Here is a 21,869-nt window from a genome sequence, read left to right as displayed (position 1 = left end):
GCTTTATCTGCACTGATTGCAGCTTGATATGCAGAGGCTTACGGATGCCAATTCGAAAGAAAAGAAAGAAAACAACACCACCACCGCGTCAATCAATCAAGAGGAAAAAAAATATCCACGAGAAGATGGCAATGACCAAAAGAAACAATGGAGAAAAGAGGCAGCACTGCCGCCAAAGCCTGTGCAGTGTTGTGTTGCTCTGCTCAATGCCTCGAACACCGTTGCAAGATCACAATTTTTTTACTAGCAGTTTGGAGAATCCTTTGTACCTCCCGTTGGTGAGAAGCTCAATAAAAAGGCATAAACAAGGCCGGATGAGAGATCATCGCTGGCAAAAGAGGAATCAATCGGAACGAGAAAAGCCCTTTCTTTTCTTAATGGAAAGAGAGTTTTTCCGAGCCGAGCTTTGTGCAGCAGGAATAAGGGACATGGATGACACGCAAAGACAGGCATAAACCGACGGACGCAGATTGATTCCTGGCGATTTGGTACCGTCGGATGGGAGGGACCGCCAGAGCCATGCATGGCCGCGCCATCTTTGTATCGTGGTCAATAATAGTCATCATGGAGCCATGACGAGACGAGGGAAGAGAGAAAGCACATTCATGCACGCATGCATGCATGCATGTGGATCTTGTACGGTAGAAGACCAAGTACAATCATTCAAGTAATACCCACATTGGGTATTTGCTGTATTAGTGGAATATTTCAGGAAATGTAATGAATCAAAGTCTTAAGCGCATTGGGAAATTGCAAGACGTATTATAATTTACCTGAATGTGGCATTTTCTGGCATTGCATTGGGGGAATAAAAATTGTATATTGAGAGATAGTATTTGCCTGAATGTGGCATTTGCTGGCATTGCATTGGGGGCAATTGCAATACATAGGAATGTGGCATTTTTTTGGGCAATTATAAGACCATAAACATGGCTGTCAAGAACCAAATTATCCTATTGAGGAGCCAATAGATCTGACAAAGATTACTGTTTAATTGCGACCACATCTCCAAATCTTCCCTTGTAATTGTCGAAACTTCCCGCCGTGTTGACCCGTGCTTGAATGGGGCACCAAATCCCACTCGGTGTTCGGTCAAGCTCGAGACGTTACGTGTCAGCCCCGGCACATGTACGACCCAATGGAGCCCCGCCAGCGTGGCATCGCCATAGTTGACTGGATCGTTTAACACTGTCTCGCTAATTGGAAGGACTGGCTATGGCGGCCATCGCCTAGGACGAACGCTCCGTGGAAGAAGATTCGCTGCTAGCCTCGAGCCGCATGACATAGGTGGGTGACTTCTAAATCTTTTCCCATTCCAATGGCGATCGCGGGGGCTAGATTTCCGATGCCGCTGCGGCGATCGCCATCGCCACTGCTCGGGATGATCTCCACCGCTTTGCTGGTTCTCCTGCTGCTATGGAGCGATCCATCCGCGAATGCCCAGCAAGCCTACATCGAATCCGACCAAGAGGGCTATAGCTGCGTCAGTAACTCCACTTCCTGCCAGGCCTACGCAGCGTACCGAGCTCTCCAGGGCGACACTCTCCAGTCGGTCGGCCTCCGCTTTCGATTGAGCGTGGAGCAGCTCGCCGAGGCCTCGCAAATCGCCCAGTCCGCGACGCTCGTCCCCGACCAGGTCCTCCTCATCCCCTTGAACTGCTCCTGCGCCTCCGGACGCTCCCAGTTCAACGCCACCTACATCATCCAGTCAGGAGATACGCTCTATCTCGTCTCCAACGGGACCTTCCAAGGATTGACGACGTACCAGGCGGTGGAGCGCGCAAACCCACTGGCGGTTCCCACGAACTTGCAGCCTGGCGATTCGATAGTCTTCCCCATCCGCTGCGCATGCCCGAGCTCCGCACAAGTCGCCGCGGGGGTGACGTCGCTGGTGACTTACAGCATCTGGCCGGGGGAGATCTTGGACGGGATCGCCAGGGCCTGGAACGTTTCACGGACTCGGCTAGCTTCCGATAATACGGTGTCCGGGAGTGCTGTCCAGGACTCCAACTTGCAAGCCTTCACGACACTGCTGCTAAGGGCGAGCCAAGACCCGCCACCGCTGCCTCGCCAGACGCTTTCGCCGGCGGCTCCGCCTCCCGCGAATAATCCCCCAAATAATTCTCCTTCTCCGGACTCTTCGTCGTCTTCCGGCAGCAACACTGGGATGTACGTTGGCATTGCAGTGGCCTGCGTAGCGGCGGTTCTTCTCGTCGTCCTGGCGCTCGTCATCTTCTACAGGCGGAGGCCGAGAAAGGTGACGAAGGCGTCCTTGCAGAAGTCCAGCTATGGCCACGGCGGCAGCAAGGATGACCGCAACTTTGGCGCGTTTGGGAGCTCCGTGAGCAGCAGCTACGCCGAGCCGTCGAAAGAGCAGCCGTCTCCGCACGCACCTCTCCTTGCGGGGATGCATGGCCTCGTCGACTCGGAGAGGCCAGTCGTGTTCTCGTATGAGGAGCTCTGCGACGCCACAAACAACTTCAGTGCTTCTCATCTCATCCAAGGTTCTGTTTACCGGGGAATACTCCGGAAGCAGCTGGTTGCCATCAAGGAGATGAAGGGAGGAACCACGTCCCAGGAGCTGAAAATCCTGTGCAAAGTCCACCACAGCAACCTGGTGAAGCTGATTGGAATTTGCAGCGGTGACGACAAGCTGTTCCTGGTTTACGAGTATGCCGACAATGGCTCCTTGAGCAGCTGCCTCCATAACAGGACCCCTGCCGCTACTGCGATGTCTAAGATAGAGAACGCTCCCATGGGCTCGGCGTCGGTGTCTTCGGCTTTCCTGAGCTGGAACACGAGACTCCAGGTAGCTATGGACGTTGCCACGGGCCTCGAGTACATTCACGACTACACCAAGCCCAGCTTCGTGCACAAGGACGTGAAGAGCAGCAACATATTGCTGGACGCCAATCTGCGTGCCAAAGTTGCCAACTTCGGGATGGCCAGACTGGTGAACGATGCGGCTCTCACCAAGCACATTGCCGGAACGCAGGGATATATGTCTCCGGAGTACCTGACGCATGGTTTTGTCACCACCAAAGTGGACGTATATGCCTTCGGCGTTGTACTGCTGGAGCTCTTCACGGGACGGGAGGCCATTCTCAGCACGGGCACCGGCTCGGAAAAGCAGTACTTGGCCGACGCGTTTGTGAAGCTGACCGACGGGTTTGCTGGTGACGACAATGATGAGAAGATTGAGAAGCTCAAGCACTGGGCTGATCCCATCTTGGACAATGCGGTCCCTTGGGACATAGCTCTCAACTTTGTGGAGGTGGCGAGATCCTGTGTGGACGCTGATCCGGATGCGCGGCCCAATACGAAAGACGTAACTTTTAAGCTCTCCAAGCTGCTGGAGAGCTCCCTGGAGTGGGAAACAGCTGCAGTTTTGAGTAGGAGGTATAATACTGCTCCACTGGAGGGGAGATAACTGTTCTCTGTCTTGCCTGTGTGTATGTTCTACAAAGAACGCATATGAAAAGCGAAAAAGTAAAATAGACCGAGATTTACTTGGATGTCAAAAGGGCCTGGGCGGTTTCTCTAGCACGGCCGAGAAAAAGAGCTCTTTTCCATCTTTGTCCAGCTTCGGAGTAACCACCCAGAGATGCTTCTTGTAGTGCAGCTGGAGGAAGAAGTAAAGATAGTCATCAATGTCTTGCTTCGGGCAGAAGAAACGGTCGATCCAAAGCAAACCTCCCGGACGAAGAACACGGTCCCAGTCGAAGAGAATATAGTCCAGTAGGATGTGATCGATCCAGCCATCCAGAAAAAGCGTCGTATGTAATATATCCAGTGTATTGTCGAAGAAAGGAAGGCGCTGGTTGACGGAGAGATAGAGCGGGACGAGTCCACGCAAGGCGATCATCTCGTTGAAGGGTGCACCGAGGTTTAGAGTGGCCGAGATGATTGTCACGTTGTGCTCCTTCATCCTGGCAGCAAACGTCCCTGTCCCAACGCTAAAGTCGACTCCAATCCGGATTTCCCCCGCGGGCTTGAGCGCCAGAACATCGGAGATCCGGAAGTCCGCAGCCGTGCTTGTGCTTAGATTCACCGTCACCCATCTCCACTTCTCATATCCAAGGAGGTCGAAGCACTCGGAGCACTTGTAGAAGCCCTTGCTGGATGAGGAGTTTGAAGTGCCGTTCTTTGGTTTGTTCCCAGCCAAACACTCAAAGTTCTTGCACTTGTAGTTGTTCCATCGGACGTTTCGGCTGTCCGGAATCCGCCACAGCGACTCATTTGCAGCTAGTGGCTTCTGGTATAACTGCGGTGCTCGGGCAAGGCATCTCCTTCGAGGAAGAGGATCGCATCCATGCACCAAGAGCTTCTGTCCCAGCGTCCAATCATCCGGACAGTAATCTCCGACGTCGTAGTCCATGTACTGCTCCAGCTCTGCCTTCATCGACGTAGCACAGGCCAGCCCGACGGACGGAAACGTTGCGTTCCCTCCCATGAAGTTTTTCTTTCCAGGCTCCAGCCTATGCTCCCTGGGAAGAAGGTACTTGTTAATCTCCTCCACGCCGAAGCTAGAAGACTCCAAGTTCGAGGTTTTGTTGTCTTGGACTTTGGACGCTGCCGTACTCTGCTGCACGCATCCAGTGATTTTGAGCTGCATGAGGAGTGACTTGGCCTGGTCAAGAGCGACAGCAACGTCCAACAGAAGCCTGCTCTGCTCCTGCCACTCCGGCGATTTTTCTCCCTGTCCCGTAGTCATGCTCTCCTGGATCGACTCCATAGCCTTGCCTACTTTCCCCTGGAGACTGCTGACACTTGATACTAGTGAATCTAGCTGAGGACTACCCACTACCATCCCTTGCCTGTCAATGTGCTGAGTGTCCCCTCCCAGAGTTGACCAAGGACGATTGAAGAAGTGAGCATGGTCCTTGCCGAAGAAACCCATAAAGTAGAGCCGCACCAGGCTGGTAGCCATGACTGTTACCACCAGCATTGCCAGAAGGACCTGTATGCTCCACACTATCCTCCACAGCTTCAAACCGTGGCAACATGATCTTCGACCGTGTTGCTGCTGCTGGTGGTGATGCATCCTGAAATACCTCACTGGCTTACCTGCTTGATCTGACCGCCCCATCCGCCATGGAGAAGAAACAGGGCCGTCTTCTTAAGCCCTGGAGCGCCATAGCGAGAGCACGAGTGAGGCGATCCAAAGAAGCATGCGGAAAAGCTTAACCCCGGGGCTTGAAGCAGCGCACCAGGATCCCAAGACGTGCGAGTTTTCTAGCAATTTCCGTCCGTGCCCACGACCCACTGAGTGCGAAGGATTTTCATAATCCATGTCTGTTACGGCTCGCCGCTGATAAGATAAGGTCGCATTACGCCTCGGTTCTTGAAAAATATAAAAGAAGTGGAACCCGTGCCGACCATTTCCGTTAAAACATTCCGAGAACTTCGAGTGAGAGCAAGTTCACTGCATAGGCAGAAGCTTCTTTGTTGCCTCTACCCTGGCAGAAAATTATGTTAGCATGCATTCCTTGTCATGAAAAAACCTTAAAGACTTCTTACCTGCAAGCTAGCTTAATCGCATCTTGATCGATGATGCCAACAACCTGTCCATCTTCTGATAAAACAGGAAGCTGCCTCAAGCCACGATTGGCTAGAAGCCTTTGAGCACTTTCCAAATTCATACGGAGCTTTGCAGTAACGACGTTCGTCCTGCAGATATCAGATACTTTCTTTTGAGGAACCTGGGAAAGAAAGACAATGTCAGCCTGAAAATATTGCCGTCCATACCTCAGAAGGCTTTCGAAGTTCTTCCTGGATGTCTCCGAGAGTAAGAATACCTTCCAGACACTTGTTGCTTCCAATGACCAGCGCGCACCATTTCTTCTCTCTAAGCATCGAAAAAAGCGTGGCTTCAACGTTAGCATCTGGAGTAACTGCGAGGTAGTCCTCCCGAACAGCAGCCGATACGAGAAGTTCCTTAGCCAGCTTGGTTTCAGAAACATCTGTCACGCATAACGACTCTTCAACGTAGCAAAGTTCCTCCTTATCATCCTTTGAACTCGTCGCATCCAGTGATCCAGACTTTTCTTGGCTAATATAGCTCGAGGCAATCCACGATGATAGACCAACCGCTGCCATGAGAGGTAGTATGATACGGTAGTCACGGGTGAGTTCAAAAAGCAGCAAAATAGATGTAAAAGGCACTTGACAGACTCCCGCAAGCACTGCTGCCATTCCGACCTGCGATGCAATTTAAGTTACATACGTTGATAAAACAACGTAGCTTACCAACGCATATGCTTGCGGCGCAGCCACTTCCAAAGCGTCGAGATGATACATAGGATTCGCGTGGCTGATAATGTATCCTGCTAGTTTACCATAAGCTGACCCCAGAGAAGCTCCAATAAAGAGAGAAGGCGCATAAAAACCTCCAACGAGTCTAGAACCGCGGCACAGAGATGTAGCTACCACTTTTGCTGCGACAATCTGGAAAAGTAGATCAGCTGGCGGACCTCTTGCCCAGGGTCTTGACTCTAATATTGCATCGACGTTCTCGAAACCCCAGTAGAGAACTTCCGGGTACGCAAGAGCGATCACTGCAACACATAATCCCCCAAGAGGTGGCAAAAACGCTGAAGGAATGCCTGTTGATTTCTGCAGGTTGTCAAATAAAGAAGAAGCGGCTGCGGAACACTTTGTCAAGGAGATCGACAAACCTCCACAAATGACACCAAGCACGAGATACAAAGGGAGCTCTGCACAGAATGCCGTTCAAACTTGCACCAAAAAAGTTTTTTGTCACATACCTGCGGGAGATCGAAAGTCATAACTTGGAATCTTAAAAGCCGGATCGCTTCCAAGTCCTGCTTGGGAAACAACGGTGGCAAGAACGGAACTTAATATAACCATGGCAGTGGTTAAAGACCCAGCCGAATCAGCAGCAAGTGAAGATTTTAGCACGGATTCAACAGCGAAGAAGCACCCGGCTACAGCTGCATTAAATCCTGCAGCATACCACAAAGGTATATAAATCACAACAGTCCTGCAAAAATTCACAAGAACGTATAGATGTCAAGCAACTTAAAAGTGATGAAGAACTTTACCAGATGAAATGCCTGCTGCAGATCCGGCAGCCTTGAGGGCTAGCGTTCTCTCGCGGCTACTTCTAAACGCTGAGCCGATGCCATTACCAACCGATGCACCGATCTCCACACTCGGGCCTTCTGGACCCAGTGAATTGGCCGTGCCAAGAGTCACAGCAGCAGCTACGCTTTTTAAGAGCGGCCTCGAAAGAGCTTGTACCTTTGTCCACAATTTGGAGTCGCTCCGATCGATCCAGGACTGTAGGAAGTTGATCAAACCAACAACGAATCCACCACCCACAGGCACAATCATAATCTGCTTCCAAGTTTCGGCAAGCGGCTGGGATCTAAACCACGTCACTCGAGGAACTCCATGCCACACAATGTCATGGATTTCGTGCACCTGGATAGAAAAACACTGAGATTTTGGGAGAAAAAATTCTCCAAGAAAGATCACTTACTGTGTAGTTGAATGCTACGACGCCGATTCCAGTCAAGAGCCCCACGCCACAGGACATGAGCACTGCAAAGCCCTCCGGAGGCATGGAATCCATGGCTCGAGCATAGACTGTTCCATTTCGATTCGAACTATCGCGATCTTGCCTCAATGCTGCGCGTTCTCCTTCCCCAACAGCGCACGCCGTGACTCTTCTGGAAATCGAGACCTTCCTGACCTTCACTAGCGGAGAGATAGATCTCCCAACCATGGCGCAATGCGGGAGCGCCATCGCCATTCCACTAAAGAATGAAGAACCCTAGAAACCTTGAAATTATGGCGGGCTAGATTTTACATTTAAGATATTCAAGTGATTTTACAGCGACAATCCTCCATCGTCCTCTCCACTGGGGAGCGTCTGAGAGAAACTGTAGAAGAAGCCCCACAGCGCGAAAGGAACGATGACGAGAATCCAAGCTAGCGATCCATCGCTCACTCCCAATCCAAGCCCAGTGCCCTCTGTCGATAATCTCTCATCCACAAGAGCTAGAGCAGGATGAGCTGCGGCGAAGGTAGCTGCCGCTGTAGCAAACGATGCAGCGATGCCAGATGCTGCGGATTCCTTCTTCTCGGCCGAGCAAAGGATCCTCCCGCCTCGCAATGCCGGCAATCCTGGGCAAAATTCCCATAGAATTGGATTGGAGTCTCGAATTAAGCATCGAACGACTTACCCACGATTGGCTTCACTGAGGCGCGATTCACAGAAACGGATTGGCCAAGGAATGCCCCAGCGCTCACAGTGCTCACGGCGAGAGTAGAGGCGGCCATAGCTCAGACGCTCTCTCTACCACAAATGTGAGCTCGGTTAATAGGCTTGGATCTCGTTACTAGCTTCGGTCTAGGTCTGACGATAAGCTTATCCGCCGCCATTGGTCCTGCGTGTGACACGTGGCGTTACGTGACACGTCAAGCGTGATTTTAAAAAAAATCTTTCGTTTTTAGAGGGAAATGTAGGGCTTTACTACTGAGAAAGAGGAGGAGCTTCTTCTTCTCCGCTAATCAATGGTGGTTCCTCGATCTGGACTGGGGTGAGAGCGGGCGATGGTTGGAATTTCTGGATGTAATAGCTGAGAGGAGGCCCCGAGTACCCTGCTTGCGGTGGAGCCGATTCTTGGGATAGAATCACAGCAGTGGCGGCCACTGTGACGATTCCCAGCCCTGCGATGATCGCGACTGTGTTCTCGCTGCCTTGAGACGATGCTCCAGCCGATCCAGTGCTAATGGCCGATTCCGCGACATAAACCGGGGGCTGGAGCAGGAATTTTGGGAGGAAATCTCAGCGGCTGGAAAGAATTTTGATCGATTCTACGTACCTCGACTGCGTAGACGTTGGTCTGACCGGCAGAATCCTTCTCGACATAGCCTGTGACCCTGTTTTGCTTCCCGATTGGGGGGAAAGTTCCTACCACTTTGGTGTTCTCTTCGGCTTTCCAGTCCATGCTCAAGCTCCCAACCTAGAGATCAATCGAGTGAAAATTTCGGTCCTGGATCAAATGTTCTAGGCTCACGAATTGTTTCACGAGATATTTACCTCCTTGGTGGGAGCGCATTCTTCCTCGTTGCATTCTTCTGGCGCCTTGATGGCCCGGACGATCTGGAGCGAAAATCTCCGTTGTTGTTGCTTCCTAGGCGTAAACCCTAGGAATGATCGAGTAGTGGAGGTAGACGAAGAGCCAACGAGAGAGGCAGCCATGGATTCCACCACAGAGCTGGAACCCTAAAACCCTGGCTCAAATGCGGCCACGTGTCAGATGCTCTAACGCCTAGAAGTATATTCTCATGGCAAAATCCGCGAGACTAGGGCTTTTAAGCGATGGGGCTTTCTATCGACCTGGTACGCATTCTCTCATCCAAGATCTCGCAGTGAATCTCTCCACTCGTTGCTCAGGAATAAAAATCGAGTGCTCCCGTGGGACTGCTCAGGATCTTCGATTGCGGCTCCTGCCGATAGCGATCAAATGGCGGAGTTGCCCTCGTATTACCAAAATGCGCCAGACAAGAGCTATCTCAACGCGGCGCTCGCGATAGTGCAGTTGGGAAGCGCCGGATTCACGATTCTTCTGAAAACTTCACGCGTTGGATCTCTCGGTCGTTTTGTTTTTCCGCTCTATCAGAACTGCATCGGATTCTTAATCCTCGCGCCATTGGCTTTCTTCTATGAGAGGTACCTAGCAGCTCTTTTTTTTCTCCTCCTCCTTTTCTAAAGCTCTAAACATGTTGTTTGTTTTGGTTTTCCTTCTTGGACTGATTCTTGGCAGAGATCAACGTCCGGAACTACGCTTCTCGACTGCTTGCCGGTTGTTTATTCTCGGCTCTATCGGGTATGTCCAGAATTTTTTTTAGCATGCATGAATTACGTCTTTCCTTTCTCCAGGGTCGTGATCAATCAAGTGACGTATGTGACGAGCTCTAGCTCAGTTTCCAGCTTGGTTTCACCATCAATTCCAGCAGCAATTGAGAGTATCACACCACTTTTTACCTTAATTCTAGCCGGGGCATGCTGGTCAGTAGTTTGAGATAATTTTCTTTCTATTTCTAATACCTCTTTAATCAGGCTCGAAGAAATTCACCTGCGAAGACGAGATGGAAAAGCAAAAGTTCTCGGTATTCTTCTCAGTTGTCTGGGTGCAGTAGTCATCGCTCTTGGTAAAGGACCTGTGCTTCTGAGATCCTTGGCTGTCCCGACAAACAATCTCCTACAGGTGCAAGTGTCAAGCGAGTCTTGGCAGCTTAGCTCGATTGCTTTAATTGGCAGCATATGTTTGGGAATCTACCTCATCTTACAGGTTTAGTTTTGTACTGACTCCTGCATTTGCATCGGTCCTTAAACTTGACATTCCAGGTTCCAATTTTGACACGCTATCCTGCTCCGCTTTCGGTTGCAGCTTTTTCTTGTTTATTTGGAGTCTTAGAGCTTGGTATTTTGTCAGCCATTTTTGAACGAGATACCTCCAAGTGGATTCTGGAGCCTGGCTCGCAAATTTATTGTGTGATTTACGCTGTAAGTTTGTTTGCATTTGGAGATGGAACAGTTCTCACTTTTCCTCGCTGCTCGCTCAGGGTTTTATTGGAACAGCTTTGGCGTTTGGAACTTATTCCTGGGGTGTTTTTCGGGGTGGCCCGGTCATAGTTGCTGTTTATCAGCCCCTGAGAATGGTTTTTACATGTACTCTTGCTGCAGTTCTTTTACATCAGCCATTTCATTTCGGCAGGTACGTATCACTTGCAAAAAAGACGTGCCCGTATCAATGATCGTTTTTTTTTTTTCAGTTTAATTGGTACAGTCCTAGTGATTTTTGGCACTTGTTCTGTGCTATGGGGACGGGAGGAGCAACGACGAATGGCCATGGGTTCATCGTTGACTGAACATTTATGGAGCGTAAGTTTCCTCAAGTCCATGTTTTTTTCAAGTCATGTTTGATCTTTTTCTTCTCGCTGGCTGCAGCCTGCAGATTGATTAGCAAGAAACCTCGCGCGACAGGTAGCGAGACTCCCAAAACCTGAGAAATCAGGTGCGTTTACAGAGCGAGTTATAATCATGCTCATGAGGTGTAGAATTTTCCAGGTCAATTTATCTATAGGCCTAACTCGATCTTACTTATTCGCTATGATTCCTAATCGGGCTTTGCAACTCGTGTCAGTGCTGTACTGTTTCGCTCTATTCCAATGCAAATAAAAAGTGATCCAATCGGTGTACTTCTTCTAATGGTACGTTCTTCCTAGCTAGATACATATTATTTTTCTAAGATCCGTGTCTGGTTGCTGAAGTGTGTTCATAATCTTTCGGACTTGGACTGTTGCAGAGTACTTTGGCCAGGAGAAAAGCAACGAAACGGACGTGAAAGTCTTGAGCTCGAGGAGCTTTGCTTCTTTCAAAAACTGGTACTTGCTCTTCTGCTAGTTCTTTCAGCTCCTCTATTTTCCTTGCATTGCGTCTCTTCTAGGGGGTACTGACTTTTAAACTTCAGTAGTCATTCTCCCGACTTGATTGATGCATTTCAATTATTAAACGTAGGATTGGGAAAGCTGCATTCTTTTGTTTGTGTCTTGGAGGTCATTTGTTTTTGCATTGGTTACGGCAGTGTTGAGGCATAGTAGTTTCGTTATTATTCCCCCGTTTTCCTCGAATAGCTACATAAACTTTTCCTTTTCACCACCACCACCAGCATCCCGGAATTAGAAATCTCTCCTCCACATGCCAAATGTAGCTCCCGGATTGCAATTCTCCTAGAGCTTTGTGGGTTATAATTAGAAGTAATTTCTCTACTGAAAGTTGCGTTGCGGGGGTTTCAGGATTGTGAATCTGCGAGAGGAGCTACCTGGGATGTCACGCATATGTATGTATCCATTGTATGCAGGATGTAGACATGACAAGCTTTGGTATGAATGACAGGAGATATGATTTGACACAGGGGAGGAGACGAAGAAAGAACAGGACCTGTTTGTTTGGCTTGCTTTTCCGAGGCTGGTAAGCGAGCGAGAGAGAGCGATATATATATATTTGAGTATTCAAGCAGGAAGGAATATGTACTTGAGACTGTTCCTCACTGCTTTTCATGGCAACGCCAGTTGAAGGTGGGACAGGACCGAACAGGACATCACATGCCTTATTGGCTTCTCCAGCGAGCGAGCAGCGGGCAGCAACATATCGAAGAGCCTCTCTCTTCCTTGGAACTGTGTGCTGCTCCTTTTCTCTCTCCCTCCGCCAAGTAAGTAATACTGGCACTGCACTGGCTTTTTCTTTTCGCATCAGTTTGCATTGTCAAATCGGTTATGTCGACGCTTGTGTGTGTGCAGGAGCAGCTCCAGCCGAATCGGACAGTTTCTTCTCGCTGGTTTTCTGACTCCCAAACACCAGCCGGCAGCACTGGTACAAACCAGCAGACGAGGCAGCAGCAGGCAGCAAAAGTGAAACCATATATCGACCGCTCGAGAGCAGGGAGATTTACTGTGACATGGACACTAGATCACAGCAGAGGCGAATTCATTGAACTTAAAGCGACCTTGGGCTCGTGTCACTGGCTCGCCTCGCCTTTGCTCTAGTGCGTGCTGCTGCTGCTTCCGCGGAAACCATGGATAGCGACTTCAGCATTCATATCCACTCGATATCCACTGTGGTGCCGGCTTCCCTCACGCGCAGATGCATCCTACCGCTCACCAGCTTGGATTTTCTCAACAGGAATGTGGCTTGCATGCAAAGGATACTGTTCTATTCGCTCGACTTGGATTCGCTCGACAACTACGACTCCTTCGTCGACAAGCTCAAGGGCAGCCTGGCAGAGACGCTGGTCCGGTTCTATCCCCTCGCCGGCCGCTTCACCGATGGAGAGTCCGAGAAGCCGAGGATCAATTGCAACGACGCCGGTGTCCCTTTCATTGAGGCAGCGATGCTCCGAAAGTCTCTAGGCGACTTCCTCGCCTCGCCTCACTGCATGGATCTCTGCTCGGAGCTGGCTCATGTGGAGAGCTCGGAGCTTGCAGATGCTCCACACATAGCTCCGGTATCGGTTCAGGTACGCATTTAAGTTTTTTGTGATCTCCTGTCTGTCGGTACTCACTTGCTCTTTGTTTTCCATTTTATTTTTTTCTTTTCGACGACGACGACCACGACGACGAATGTTTTCCCAGGTGACACGATTCAAAAGTGGTGGTCTAGCGGTTGGTGTCTCCTACAACCATTTCCTCATAGATGGTTACTCCTTCTGGCACTTTATGAAGTCGTGGTCCGAAGTCGCCTGCGGACAGTCCATCTCCCTGCCGCCGGTTCACTCCCGGGAAATTCTGATATCGCAGCCGCCAGTCACTTATATGAGCTCCCTGCCTCGCTACTTCGCCATCCCCGCGACGGCCTCCATGGAGGCACCCATCGGCTTCTCCAACATACAGCAGAGAATGTACAGCTTCTCGGCTCAGTTCATCCGGAGGCTCAAGCTCCAGGCCATGGCCGGCAGCAACGGGGACATCCAGCAGGTGTCGTCCTTCCGCGTCCTGTGTGCGCACATATGGCGGTGTCTAGTCCGAGCTCGGGGGCTCGAGGAGTCGGAGGAGACACGCTTCTTCGTCGGGGTGGACGTGAGGAAGCGGCTGGTGCCGTGCCTCCCGGATGGATACTTTGGCAACGCGGTGTGTGCTGTCTACGCCGAGTCCCGTGCCGGCGAGCTGCTGAGTCCCGAGAAAGGTACCGCTCATGGAGTCCGGATTCTAAGCCAAGCGATTGCAGGTGCCACAGACGGGAACATAAAGTCGCTGCTCGAGTGGTGTGACAAGCAAGGCAACGCTTACTTTCGAGGTGCCGACTACGCCCTCGACAACAACTTTGTGGTGGTAAGCTCGCCAAAGTTTCCAGCTTACGGCATAAACTACGGCTGGGGTGATCCTGTTGCAGTGAGGCCTGGCAAGCTAGCATGGGCCGGGATCATCACCTTCTTCACAGGTGCCAGGGGCTCTGGGGACATCGACGTGTGTATCTGCCTGGCTCCCGAGGAGTTGCGCAGGATGGAGCAAGAGCCGGGCTTTCTGTCCATGCCATGGACGCAAGCTTCCTCTCCGGGCGATCCTCAGACTTCCCAGGTGTGTGGCTTCCAAGGCTTGGCCCCTCCAAACGTTTTCTTATTGGGATGAAAAGCCAGGCAGCACTGGGACTAGCAGCTGCTCGTCGCTACTTTGAATGCTTCAAACTTAAAAATGGATAAAGCGACCATCGTCCACTCCATCGCCGTCAGCATCGCCATCGAGATAAGAATGGTTTTCTTAAAGTCTTAAAGCTGTGCTAGCTGCGGTGTGGAGATCTTCTATCTTATAGTTCTTCCAGGAAACCTTTTGTGCGTTTCGATTAACTTCCTCCTAGTGTTTGCAGTAAGCACTCCACGACGAGCTTGGTGTGAAGCTCGACGAACTTCTCTTTGTTTCAATCTAAGCTTTCTTATATAATAATCTATGGATTCTATAATAATACTTGGTTGGTTTGGGAATTCTTCTCAAACTCAGATGCGAGGAGAATCTCACCCAGCATGATTGTGATCGAGTGGCGAGAAACTTGGGTTCTCTTCGAGGGTGTGTTGCATGGATCCCGATCATTAGAAAAGAAAAAGCCCCACAAATCGTACTTTTCTTCTCCCTTGCTTCTGTCCCGGTCTGCCACTGTCATAGCATAATAGCATCAAATACATCATCCTCACCGATAATAGTAGTAGTTTTATTACTATGATATAGTTTTGATATGATCAATCTTTGTCTAAATGCTTGCAGCTCTAGTGGCTAGCCAGAGGATACATATGATGAATCAAAGCTATGATTCCGGTTGGCATCAAGGACAATGGAAGTTTTATCATGACACATAGACTTGGAATCCATCATACCTGTTTGAAAGCTTCTACTCTTTGGATGTTGCTGGAAGGCGCCACAAAGACCAAGGCCATTCCCCGGGGTCAACGCGGCGACCGGGCACACGCTATCGGTCAACGGTCAAAATAAACGGTCTCTCTTTCTCTTTTAACTCGGTGTCGATAAAGATTTCTTGTTTGGCGGCCGTCAACCCTGCCTTGTTTGTCGCGGAATTGGTGCCACTCTTACGCCAGCGTTGAGGTTTTAGGGCATGCTGGTCCGTGGTACGGTCAATGTACGCATGTAGCTATGGTGATTGGCGACCAGGTTTTGTTTTTCATAGCTGGGAGCTTCCTTTCTTCCCTCGTGCTGGAAAAAGAATCCGTGTGCTGCCTTGACTCGCCTGCCCGGCTTTGATCGCCAGCGCCATTTTAATCCTCGCGATAGCTCTTTCCAGGTCAAGGATTTCCCCAGTGGAAGGAAGGGACTGGACGACCGCGGCGGCGACGAGGATCTGGGCGCTGAGCCGTGATCTTGGCGATTTTTGTGTGGCGGCATTGGCGATTGTGGGCGGGATTTCTCGAAATATCGGGCATGGAGAAGAATCTGTCCGTCGATGTCAAGACCGCGAGGCGCTTCTTCTGGGATTTGAGCGGATCGCCATACTCCGTCCGGAACTATGGTGGGTGTCGCCTTCTTTCTTTCTTTCTCTCAGGTTTCCTTGGCTCCTCTCCAGATCGATCAGCGCTTAGTCCTCAAGACGATGCTGCGATCACGATGCAGAAGACGTATCGCGGCTATCGGCGGAGGCGGCAGCTCGCGGATTGCGCAGTGATTGCCAGAGACTATGGATGGTAAGCAAGAACACTAGAACCAATTTCTACCGAGTCACTTTCCATGGCCCATAAATTCTAACTTAAAAGTTTAGGTGGAACGTCCTAGAAGGAGTTATCCTGAGACAGAACATCGAGTTCGACCAGGAGCGCGAAGAAAATGTGTCCCACAAATGGATTCGTGCTAAGAAACTAGCGGCCAAGGTGAGTGGAGTAGTCATTTCTCAGACTTATCTTGAGCTGTGAGTTGCTTTCTTTCATCCAGCTCGGAAAGGGCCTGTCCAAGGACGAAAACGCAAGAAAACTTGCATTCGAACACTGGCTGGAAGCTGTACGCTTGTCGTTTATTTTGTTTGTTCTATTTTATGACCCGCATTCATTGCAGATTGATGCCAGACATCGCTATGGACACAACTTGCATAAGTTTTATAAGATCTGGTTCTCGAGTGGGACAACCGAGCCTTTCTTTTACTGGTATGTTTGCTGCTTCTCCCTGCAGCGAAATCTTATTGAGCTTGTGAAACAGGCTGGATGTGGGAGAGGGCAGGCAAGTCGAGCACGAAGATTGTTCTCGAGCGAAGCTTTTCAAGGACCAGATAGATTATCTTGGCCCTGTAAGTGCTTGCGAACGCGTGGTCGCTCTATTTCTGACTAAAAGTCGTGTCTTTGACAGCGGCAAAGGAAAGAGTATGAAGTGTCGATACAAAACGGGGTGTGGAGATACTTAGACGGGAAGATCATTGACACCGGCGTGGTGGACGATGACGACAAGTGGATATTTGTGATGAGCACGACTGGAAGGATATACGTAGGCCAGGTACTTAGTTTATGGAGCGCCTTTGCGCCAGGGAGTTGACATGCTTTCATATGCGCAGAAAAAGAAGGGGAAATTTCAGCACTCGAGCTTTCTAGCAGGAGGAGCTGCCACAGCGGCTGGCCGACTGGTTCTAATGAACGGCATTTTGGAGGTACCAAATAGTTAAGTTCCATAGCTCGGAAGCTCATGTATGATGTGTTTGTCAACAACAGTTGCTTGAAGCTCACAGCGGCCACTACCGGCCGACCGAGGAGGATTTCAGATACTTCCTCAACACTCTCAAGGATAAAGGCGTGGACATGTCCAGAGTGAAGGTAACAAGTCTACTTCGCAGTGCTCAACGTTCATCACTGTCGTCCAAATTGTTTTAAATAGGTGGAGTACTCTTCCCGCGAGATGAAATCTCACAAGCAAAAGTCAAAGAAGAAGTTCCTCAAGGCCAACAAGGATTCCGTGAGCGATGAAGCAGCGAGCCTCGCAACGACTTTTGTGGAGGCATTGAGCCAGGAAGCATCAAAGCCGGAGGAGACCCCTTCCCTCACTCATGTAGACGTCAACGGCAACGAGTGTAATGGAAATGGAGATCTGCACAAGCACATGAAGCATCGCCCTCCAATGCTCGAGATCAAGCGAAATGGCTGGTGCTCCGAGGGTGGAGCACGGATCACAAGCCTCTCCGTCATTCCACCTGATCGTCGAACGAGAGCTCTCGACGCCGTTTCAACCCCGCGGGTCCTGGCCACTGTTCGCTGGTAATAACTGGTCAGTAAGCTCCATGTTTCTTTCACTTTCTCGTTGCTAGTAGCTTTCAGCACTGATGGTGGAACTTTTCTGTCTCTCCTTTTCAGATTGCTACAAGATGTTTTGGCAGCTTGTGAAGGTGTACATACATTGTCGTCTCTTTCAGGATTTTTCAAATCAAACTTTTCTTCGAACACATCGTTAGCTCTCTATAGGTGTTGAGAATTTTCAATCAAACTCATCCTTTGAAAGATAAGAGTACTTGCGTCAAAAGGTTCGATTCCAGGGAAGATATACTATACTTAAGTGAAGGAAAGCCACTTCGTTTTCTTGACACTGGATTCCTTTCCAATGACAAGCCAAGAGCACAAGAAATGCGTGGAACACGATCGAAATGTGTGCCTGGAGCTTATCAGATTGGGCACGACACTATCCATGGCCAAAGACGCCGGAGGAATCTCTCGTTTGATCCTGGCATATAGGGCATTTGCGGTGTGCAAGAGAGATGCTCTGTTAACGTCTTGTAGACAGCGATGCTGGTCGCTTATGTTCGAGCTGGAAACCTAAACCAGGCAGAGAAAATATTTGAGGAAATGGAGGAACGCAGTGTTGTCTCGTTGGGAGACAAAAAGGAAGATAGTGCTAAGAAGTGATAAAGTAGTGTATAATGCCAATAAAAAGCTATTAAAGCACAAGAGGCATTGGCTTTACCACAACACACTTATAAATTATTTTCGTTCTTTTGGTCATTTCTCCATCATCAAGGTCTACTTACAACCCATCCTACCTCTAACAAGATGATGCATGCCTTTATAAAAGTAACTTAAATTTGCACCTGATACTCTTCAGTTAGATCCAAATTCATTGAAGAACAAATGAAAACACTCACAAGACCAATGATGCTAGTGGTTCGTATTGTTTGATTTGAGTTCTTTGGAACTAGATCCCCCCATTTTGAGTGTCATTTCAGCTAGAGCTAAACTACGGAGTTCTAAAATTCCCACTGACACAAAAATGCCTCAATTTTATCTCCATATATCTTCCCAAACCCCCACTTGCATAGAAGTGTGACCACAACAATGCTATAACTCTTATTATTGTCCACCAATTATAATCCTCTACTATAAGCATACTCAAGCTTATCTTTGGTGATAATTATTAGTATTTTTGAAACTAATTGTGCTTAAATATAAGTAAGTAATTATTAATCTCACAGTGATTATAATTATGATCTTAAAATTAAAATTATTAAGAATTAATTTGAAATAAATAAAATATAAAATTAGCAAAATGTTTTGGAATCCCATACAAGTTCTACTTTAGGATTAGTGGTAAAAGTTTTCTGATGCGTAGTATATAAAACTAAATTACAATTATTTTGCATAAATAAATATGTATCTTTAAAACAATTTTGATAAGTGCAGTATGTATTTGAAGCCCAAACAACTCTATTATTATCAGAGTATAAAACTAAATTTCCATCTTCTTGTACTCTTAAAATGCAATTAATTCCTTCAATTAAGTTTTTTGAAGACCATAAATTATTATTTCCTTTATATATATGTAATTTACAATCAATACTTAAATATAAATAAGCCTCTCTATTTGAAGAAATTAGAAATTGTGTTGATAATAAATATTGATGAGGCATATTAGTATATCCACTAATTAAAATACTTGAAAATATGCTGCATTTTGGATGTTCTACAAACATTTGTTGTCTTCTATTTTGTTGATGATTATAATCTCTAACATAATAATAAATATTAAAATACTTATGTTTTAAAATAATAAAGGAAGCAGCAAAATTTAACATCTTTAAAGTAGAATCTTGTAAACGTTTATTTAATAAATTTCGTATAACACTTCCTGATACTTCATCTTCTCCAAATTCTATATTACAAATTTCCCCAATTGTTCGAAAAATAAAAATACCATATCCAATAACAATATTTGTTGTATCTTCAAATTCAATATTTATACTTCCATGAATACTTTGCATAGTTGGAAGGCTACTATCTGGTATCTCACTAATTGTATTTAGAAGAGTTTGTATGATAATATGTACAGCTTCTTTCTTTATAACACCTACATCTCCAACTTCATATTGTGCAAAAGAAATTCTAAACAATATTATTGAAATTAAAGCAATAATCACTACTCCCATAGTAACTACAAAACATTTTAAGATATTAATTTTTTTTATTAAAGCTCATTAAAGTTTAGTTTAAAATAAAATTATATATAGTATAATATAGATACCTTTGAATGTATATATGATTCTTACTTTAATTAAAGTAAGAGTAAAAAATAGAGTTATAAGGTAAATACAATAATAAATCTAATTCAAGCACCTTCTTTCGGGCTGTTCCATGGCAGGGTGGGCCATTCCCAAAGACACTACCCCGTGGCCAGATTATGCTCAGCACCCCCCTAATCCCACCAATTGGAGCATCTTTGCTAGTGGTGTGATCTCCCTGCGAAGGAGCCTGGGCATATATAAAGCTTCAAAATATTAATTTTTTATATTTTAATTTGAGCTGGGCATAGCTGTATTTCCTAGAATCAATTCTTGGTAATTTTATTTAAACTATTGTAGGATTAAATGGTACAAGGGTGTGACAATATGTATAGATATATATGTATATATATGTATGTATGTATAGATATATATGTATATATATATATATATATATATATATATATATATATATATATATATATATATATATGTATATATATGTATATATATATATGTATGTTTGTATATATATATATGTATGTATATAGAAAATAATTTATTATATTTTATGTTGTGAGTGCATGGAATATAGAAAGGGAATACAGAAATGTGCATATCAATTAACCCAAAAACCCTAGCTTATATACAGGAGCGAGTGGTCCGGATTGAAACCAATCCGACGGCTACCAAAATCCACTACGCTAATATTAGTATACGGCATCGTAGCCGTACACTTGGCCCTCACATCATCCCCTCCTCTCGGAATAATGGAAGGCCGTCAGGATTCTCTTGTAGATGGGCCGGGATCTGGAGGAACGTCAGGAGGAGGCATCGGTGGATCTGTAGACGGTATTAACTGCTCCTGATCCCTCTGTATGAAGCGTTTTAACCGCTGCACATGCACAATCTCCGGAGGATCAGCCTGCTGAACGTCATGCCGAACCTCATAAACTTGTGGTCCAACTTGCCGCAACACCCGATACGGTCCTTTCCACTGCGCAAGGAGCCCCTTAGATAAACCACGTACCGTAAGATGGGGAAAACGGACTAACACCAAATCATCCACTTTGTACTCCGCTGGTGGACGATGATGGGAATTGTAGCGCCGTTGTTGTCCCACTTGTACGCGGCCTAAGTGTTCAGTAGACTCTGCTCGGACAAGTGGAAGAATGCTTGTCAAATATTGATCCCATGACCTAGCATCAGGAGTTCGTGGCAATCGCGAAGGTAAACCTAGCTCTGTTGGTAATATTGGATCATGACCATATAGAAGTTTATATGGTGAAGCACCAACAGAACTCTGCACCCCTGTGACATAAGCATACCGAAGAGACGGCAAATAACCATCCCAATCCGAATGTTGAAAGTTCACATACTTCGCAATCATCCCTTTGAATGTCCGAACGAGCCGTTCCACCAGACCGTCTGATTGTGGATGATAAGCACTCGTAAAAGTGTGGCGTATCCCCAACCGAGATGTCAAAACATGAAATACCTCAGCCATAAATGCAGGACCATTATCCGAAAGAATCCGTTCTGGACAAGAATGCTGGAACACCACTCGATTGAGGAGGAAGTATCCAACAGCAGTTGCAGAGGCACTAGCAAGAGCACCAACTTCCACCCAACGAGTCAAGTAGTCAGAAGCAATAATAACATACTCATTGCCAGCAGTCGATCGCGGAAAAGGTCCCATAAGATCAAACACCACCAACTCAAACGGACGAGAAACTGCAATTGACTCCAACCGTCCTTCCGCAGCACAAGGGGGAGTATTACGAGCTTGGCACCAAACGCAGCTACGCACATACCGGATAATATCACGTCGCATCTCTGGCCAATAGAAAGATCTGTGCAACTTCTCGGTGACACGACGGTGTCCCATATGCCCACCTAGAATAGGAGAATCATGGTAGGCATGGAGAAACCGCGGAATAAACACCGAAGGCACCACTAGCCGTAAATGAGCATCAGGATCCGTTCCCACAAAATAAAGAAGGCCATCTTCAAGGCGATATTGAGAATGTAAATGCCGAAAAGGCAAGTCATCAGCAAGTGATGCAAGATTCTCAAACCCATCTCGAAGCCTTAGAATCCACGGCTCAATCTTTTGAGCCTCGCGAACCTCATCCAGAGAAGGTAGATCTTGCTCTACGCCCTGTGGACACTAAACGTCAAGGACAGCAACCGCCGACGGCACAGAATCCTCATCTAGAAAATCCACAGATGCTGGAACAACAGGTTCATCAGAAACATGAGAAGTGAGTGGAGAAGGAAGAGGAGCTCGAGAAAGGGCATCAGCATCAGCCATAGAACTCCCTGGGCGATGAACAACATCGAAATCATATATCTGAAGCTTCAAAGCCCATCGAGC

At 47.6% G+C, this 21,869-nt stretch overlaps 7 protein-coding genes across 16 annotated transcripts; 3 read left to right on the top strand and 4 right to left on the bottom strand.

Moving 5' to 3' along the window:
• Positions 1–922: 922 nt before the first annotated feature.
• Positions 923–3,523, top strand: LOC9657733 (protein LYK5). 2 transcript variants are annotated; one of them, XM_024679315.1, is made up of 2 exons: positions 923–1,287; positions 1,339–3,523. In XM_024679315.1, the coding sequence occupies exon 2, from the start codon at positions 1,346–1,348 to the stop codon at positions 3,428–3,430; it is 2,085 nt and encodes a 694-aa protein (XP_024535083.1). In that variant the 5' UTR covers positions 923–1,287; positions 1,339–1,345; the 3' UTR covers positions 3,431–3,523. The 2 variants fall into 2 exon arrangements, with proteins under 2 accessions (XP_024535083.1, XP_024535082.1); XM_024679314.1 differs by having other exon boundaries at positions 923–3,523.
• Positions 3,487–5,408, bottom strand: LOC9657732. The gene has a single exon (XM_002974280.3). It carries the CDS (start codon positions 5,087–5,089, stop codon positions 3,518–3,520), a length of 1,572 nt encoding a protein of 523 aa, XP_002974326.2. The 5' UTR covers positions 5,090–5,408; the 3' UTR covers positions 3,487–3,517.
• On the bottom strand, positions 5,271–7,796 carry LOC9657731 (chloride channel protein CLC-e). Its single transcript, XM_024679316.1, has 7 exons — positions 7,505–7,796; positions 7,065–7,446; positions 6,768–6,965; positions 6,250–6,716; positions 5,749–6,201; positions 5,521–5,702; positions 5,271–5,459 (listed from the first exon to the last, which is right to left on the bottom strand). Exons 1-7 carry the CDS (start codon positions 7,775–7,777, stop codon positions 5,423–5,425), a joined length of 1,992 nt encoding a protein of 663 aa, XP_024535084.1. The 5' UTR covers positions 7,778–7,796; the 3' UTR covers positions 5,271–5,422.
• A 7-nt stretch (positions 7,797–7,803) lies between these two features.
• LOC9657730 (photosystem II reaction center W protein, chloroplastic) lies at positions 7,804–8,379 on the bottom strand. The gene is made up of 2 exons (XM_002974278.2): positions 8,211–8,379; positions 7,804–8,151 (listed from the first exon to the last, which is right to left on the bottom strand). Exons 1-2 carry the CDS (start codon positions 8,305–8,307, stop codon positions 7,856–7,858), a joined length of 393 nt encoding a protein of 130 aa, XP_002974324.2. The 5' UTR covers positions 8,308–8,379; the 3' UTR covers positions 7,804–7,855.
• Positions 8,380–8,415: 36 nt separating this feature from the next.
• Positions 8,416–9,282, bottom strand: LOC9636419 (protein MAINTENANCE OF PSII UNDER HIGH LIGHT 1). Its single transcript, XM_002974277.2, has 3 exons — positions 9,071–9,282; positions 8,853–8,993; positions 8,416–8,788 (listed from the first exon to the last, which is right to left on the bottom strand). Exons 1-3 carry the CDS (start codon positions 9,230–9,232, stop codon positions 8,501–8,503), a joined length of 591 nt encoding a protein of 196 aa, XP_002974323.1. The 5' UTR covers positions 9,233–9,282; the 3' UTR covers positions 8,416–8,500.
• A 1,709-nt stretch (positions 9,283–10,991) lies between these two features.
• On the top strand, positions 10,992–14,525 carry LOC9636417 (hydroxycinnamoyltransferase 1). 8 transcript variants are annotated; one of them, XM_024679318.1, is made up of 7 exons: positions 10,992–11,247; positions 11,308–11,421; positions 11,833–11,876; positions 11,933–12,007; positions 12,109–12,248; positions 12,337–13,052; positions 13,168–14,525. In XM_024679318.1, the coding sequence occupies exons 6-7, from the start codon at positions 12,612–12,614 to the stop codon at positions 14,158–14,160; spliced, it is 1,434 nt and encodes a 477-aa protein (XP_024535086.1). In that variant the 5' UTR covers positions 10,992–11,247; positions 11,308–11,421; positions 11,833–11,876; positions 11,933–12,007; positions 12,109–12,248; positions 12,337–12,611; the 3' UTR covers positions 14,161–14,525. The 8 variants fall into 8 exon arrangements, with proteins under 8 accessions (XP_024535086.1, XP_024535087.1, XP_024535091.1 ...); XM_024679319.1 differs by having other exon boundaries at positions 12,057–12,248; XM_024679323.1 differs by having other exon boundaries at positions 11,933–12,248; positions 13,168–13,717; positions 13,769–14,525.
• Positions 14,526–15,122: 597 nt separating this feature from the next.
• Positions 15,123–17,587, top strand: LOC112347843 (IQ domain-containing protein IQM1-like). Of its 2 annotated transcripts, XM_024679383.1 has the most exons (11): positions 15,125–15,544; positions 15,599–15,716; positions 15,791–15,899; positions 15,961–16,026; positions 16,081–16,169; positions 16,222–16,309; positions 16,369–16,512; positions 16,571–16,663; positions 16,725–16,826; positions 16,888–17,274; positions 17,361–17,587. In XM_024679383.1, exons 1-10 carry the CDS (start codon positions 15,457–15,459, stop codon positions 17,266–17,268), a joined length of 1,278 nt encoding a protein of 425 aa, XP_024535151.1. In that variant the 5' UTR covers positions 15,125–15,456; the 3' UTR covers positions 17,269–17,274; positions 17,361–17,587. The 2 variants fall into 2 exon arrangements, with proteins under 2 accessions (XP_024535150.1, XP_024535151.1); XM_024679382.1 differs by having other exon boundaries at positions 15,123–15,544; positions 15,961–16,169.
• The last annotated feature ends 4,282 nt before the right edge of the window (positions 17,588–21,869 follow it).

The sequence above is a fragment of the Selaginella moellendorffii genome, unplaced genomic scaffold, assembly GCF_000143415.4.
Source record: "Selaginella moellendorffii unplaced genomic scaffold, v1.0 SELMOscaffold_24, whole genome shotgun sequence".
Classification (NCBI taxonomy): domain Eukaryota; kingdom Viridiplantae; phylum Streptophyta; class Lycopodiopsida; order Selaginellales; family Selaginellaceae; genus Selaginella; species Selaginella moellendorffii.
Note: the sequence above shows the minus strand (reverse complement) of the source record. Positions and strands in the feature narration are given on the sequence as shown.

Excerpts from the sequence above, each read along its gene's own strand:
- LOC9636419 (XM_002974277.2), bottom strand. The coding sequence starts at position 9,232 with ATGGCTGCCTCTCTCGTTGGCTCTTCGTCTACCTCCACTACTCGATCA. Across the intron at positions 8,994-9,070 it reads AATGCGCTCCCACCAAGGAG|GTTGGGAGCTTGAGCATGGA; the intron begins GTAAATATCTCG and ends ATTGATCTCTAG. Across the intron at positions 8,789-8,852 it reads CCAACGTCTACGCAGTCGAG|CCCCCGGTTTATGTCGCGGA; the intron begins GTACGTAGAATC and ends TTCCTGCTCCAG.
- LOC9657731 (XM_024679316.1), bottom strand. The coding sequence starts at position 7,777 with ATGGCGATGGCGCTCCCGCATTGCGCCATGGTTGGGAGATCTATCTCT. Across the intron at positions 7,447-7,504 it reads TCGTAGCATTCAACTACACA|GTGCACGAAATCCATGACAT; the intron begins GTAAGTGATCTT and ends TTTTCTATCCAG. Across the intron at positions 6,202-6,249 it reads CGCCGCAAGCATATGCGTTG|GTCGGAATGGCAGCAGTGCT; the intron begins GTAAGCTACGTT and ends ATTGCATCGCAG.
- LOC9657733 (XM_024679314.1), top strand. The coding sequence starts at position 1,319 with ATGGCGATCGCGGGGGCTAGATTTCCGATGCCGCTGCGGCGATCGCCA.
- LOC9657732 (XM_002974280.3), bottom strand. The coding sequence starts at position 5,089 with ATGGGGCGGTCAGATCAAGCAGGTAAGCCAGTGAGGTATTTCAGGATG.
- LOC9657730 (XM_002974278.2), bottom strand. The coding sequence starts at position 8,307 with ATGGCCGCCTCTACTCTCGCCGTGAGCACTGTGAGCGCTGGGGCATTC. Across the intron at positions 8,152-8,210 it reads CTCAGTGAAGCCAATCGTGG|GATTGCCGGCATTGCGAGGC; the intron begins GTAAGTCGTTCG and ends AATTTTGCCCAG.
- LOC9636417 (XM_024679318.1), top strand. The coding sequence starts at position 12,612 with ATGGATAGCGACTTCAGCATTCATATCCACTCGATATCCACTGTGGTG. Across the intron at positions 13,053-13,167 it reads TAGCTCCGGTATCGGTTCAG|GTGACACGATTCAAAAGTGG; the intron begins GTACGCATTTAA and ends ATGTTTTCCCAG.
- LOC112347843 (XM_024679382.1), top strand. The coding sequence starts at position 15,457 with ATGGAGAAGAATCTGTCCGTCGATGTCAAGACCGCGAGGCGCTTCTTC. Across the intron at positions 16,170-16,221 it reads ACCGAGCCTTTCTTTTACTG|GCTGGATGTGGGAGAGGGCA; the intron begins GTATGTTTGCTG and ends CTTGTGAAACAG. Across the intron at positions 16,310-16,368 it reads AGATAGATTATCTTGGCCCT|CGGCAAAGGAAAGAGTATGA; the intron begins GTAAGTGCTTGC and ends TGTCTTTGACAG.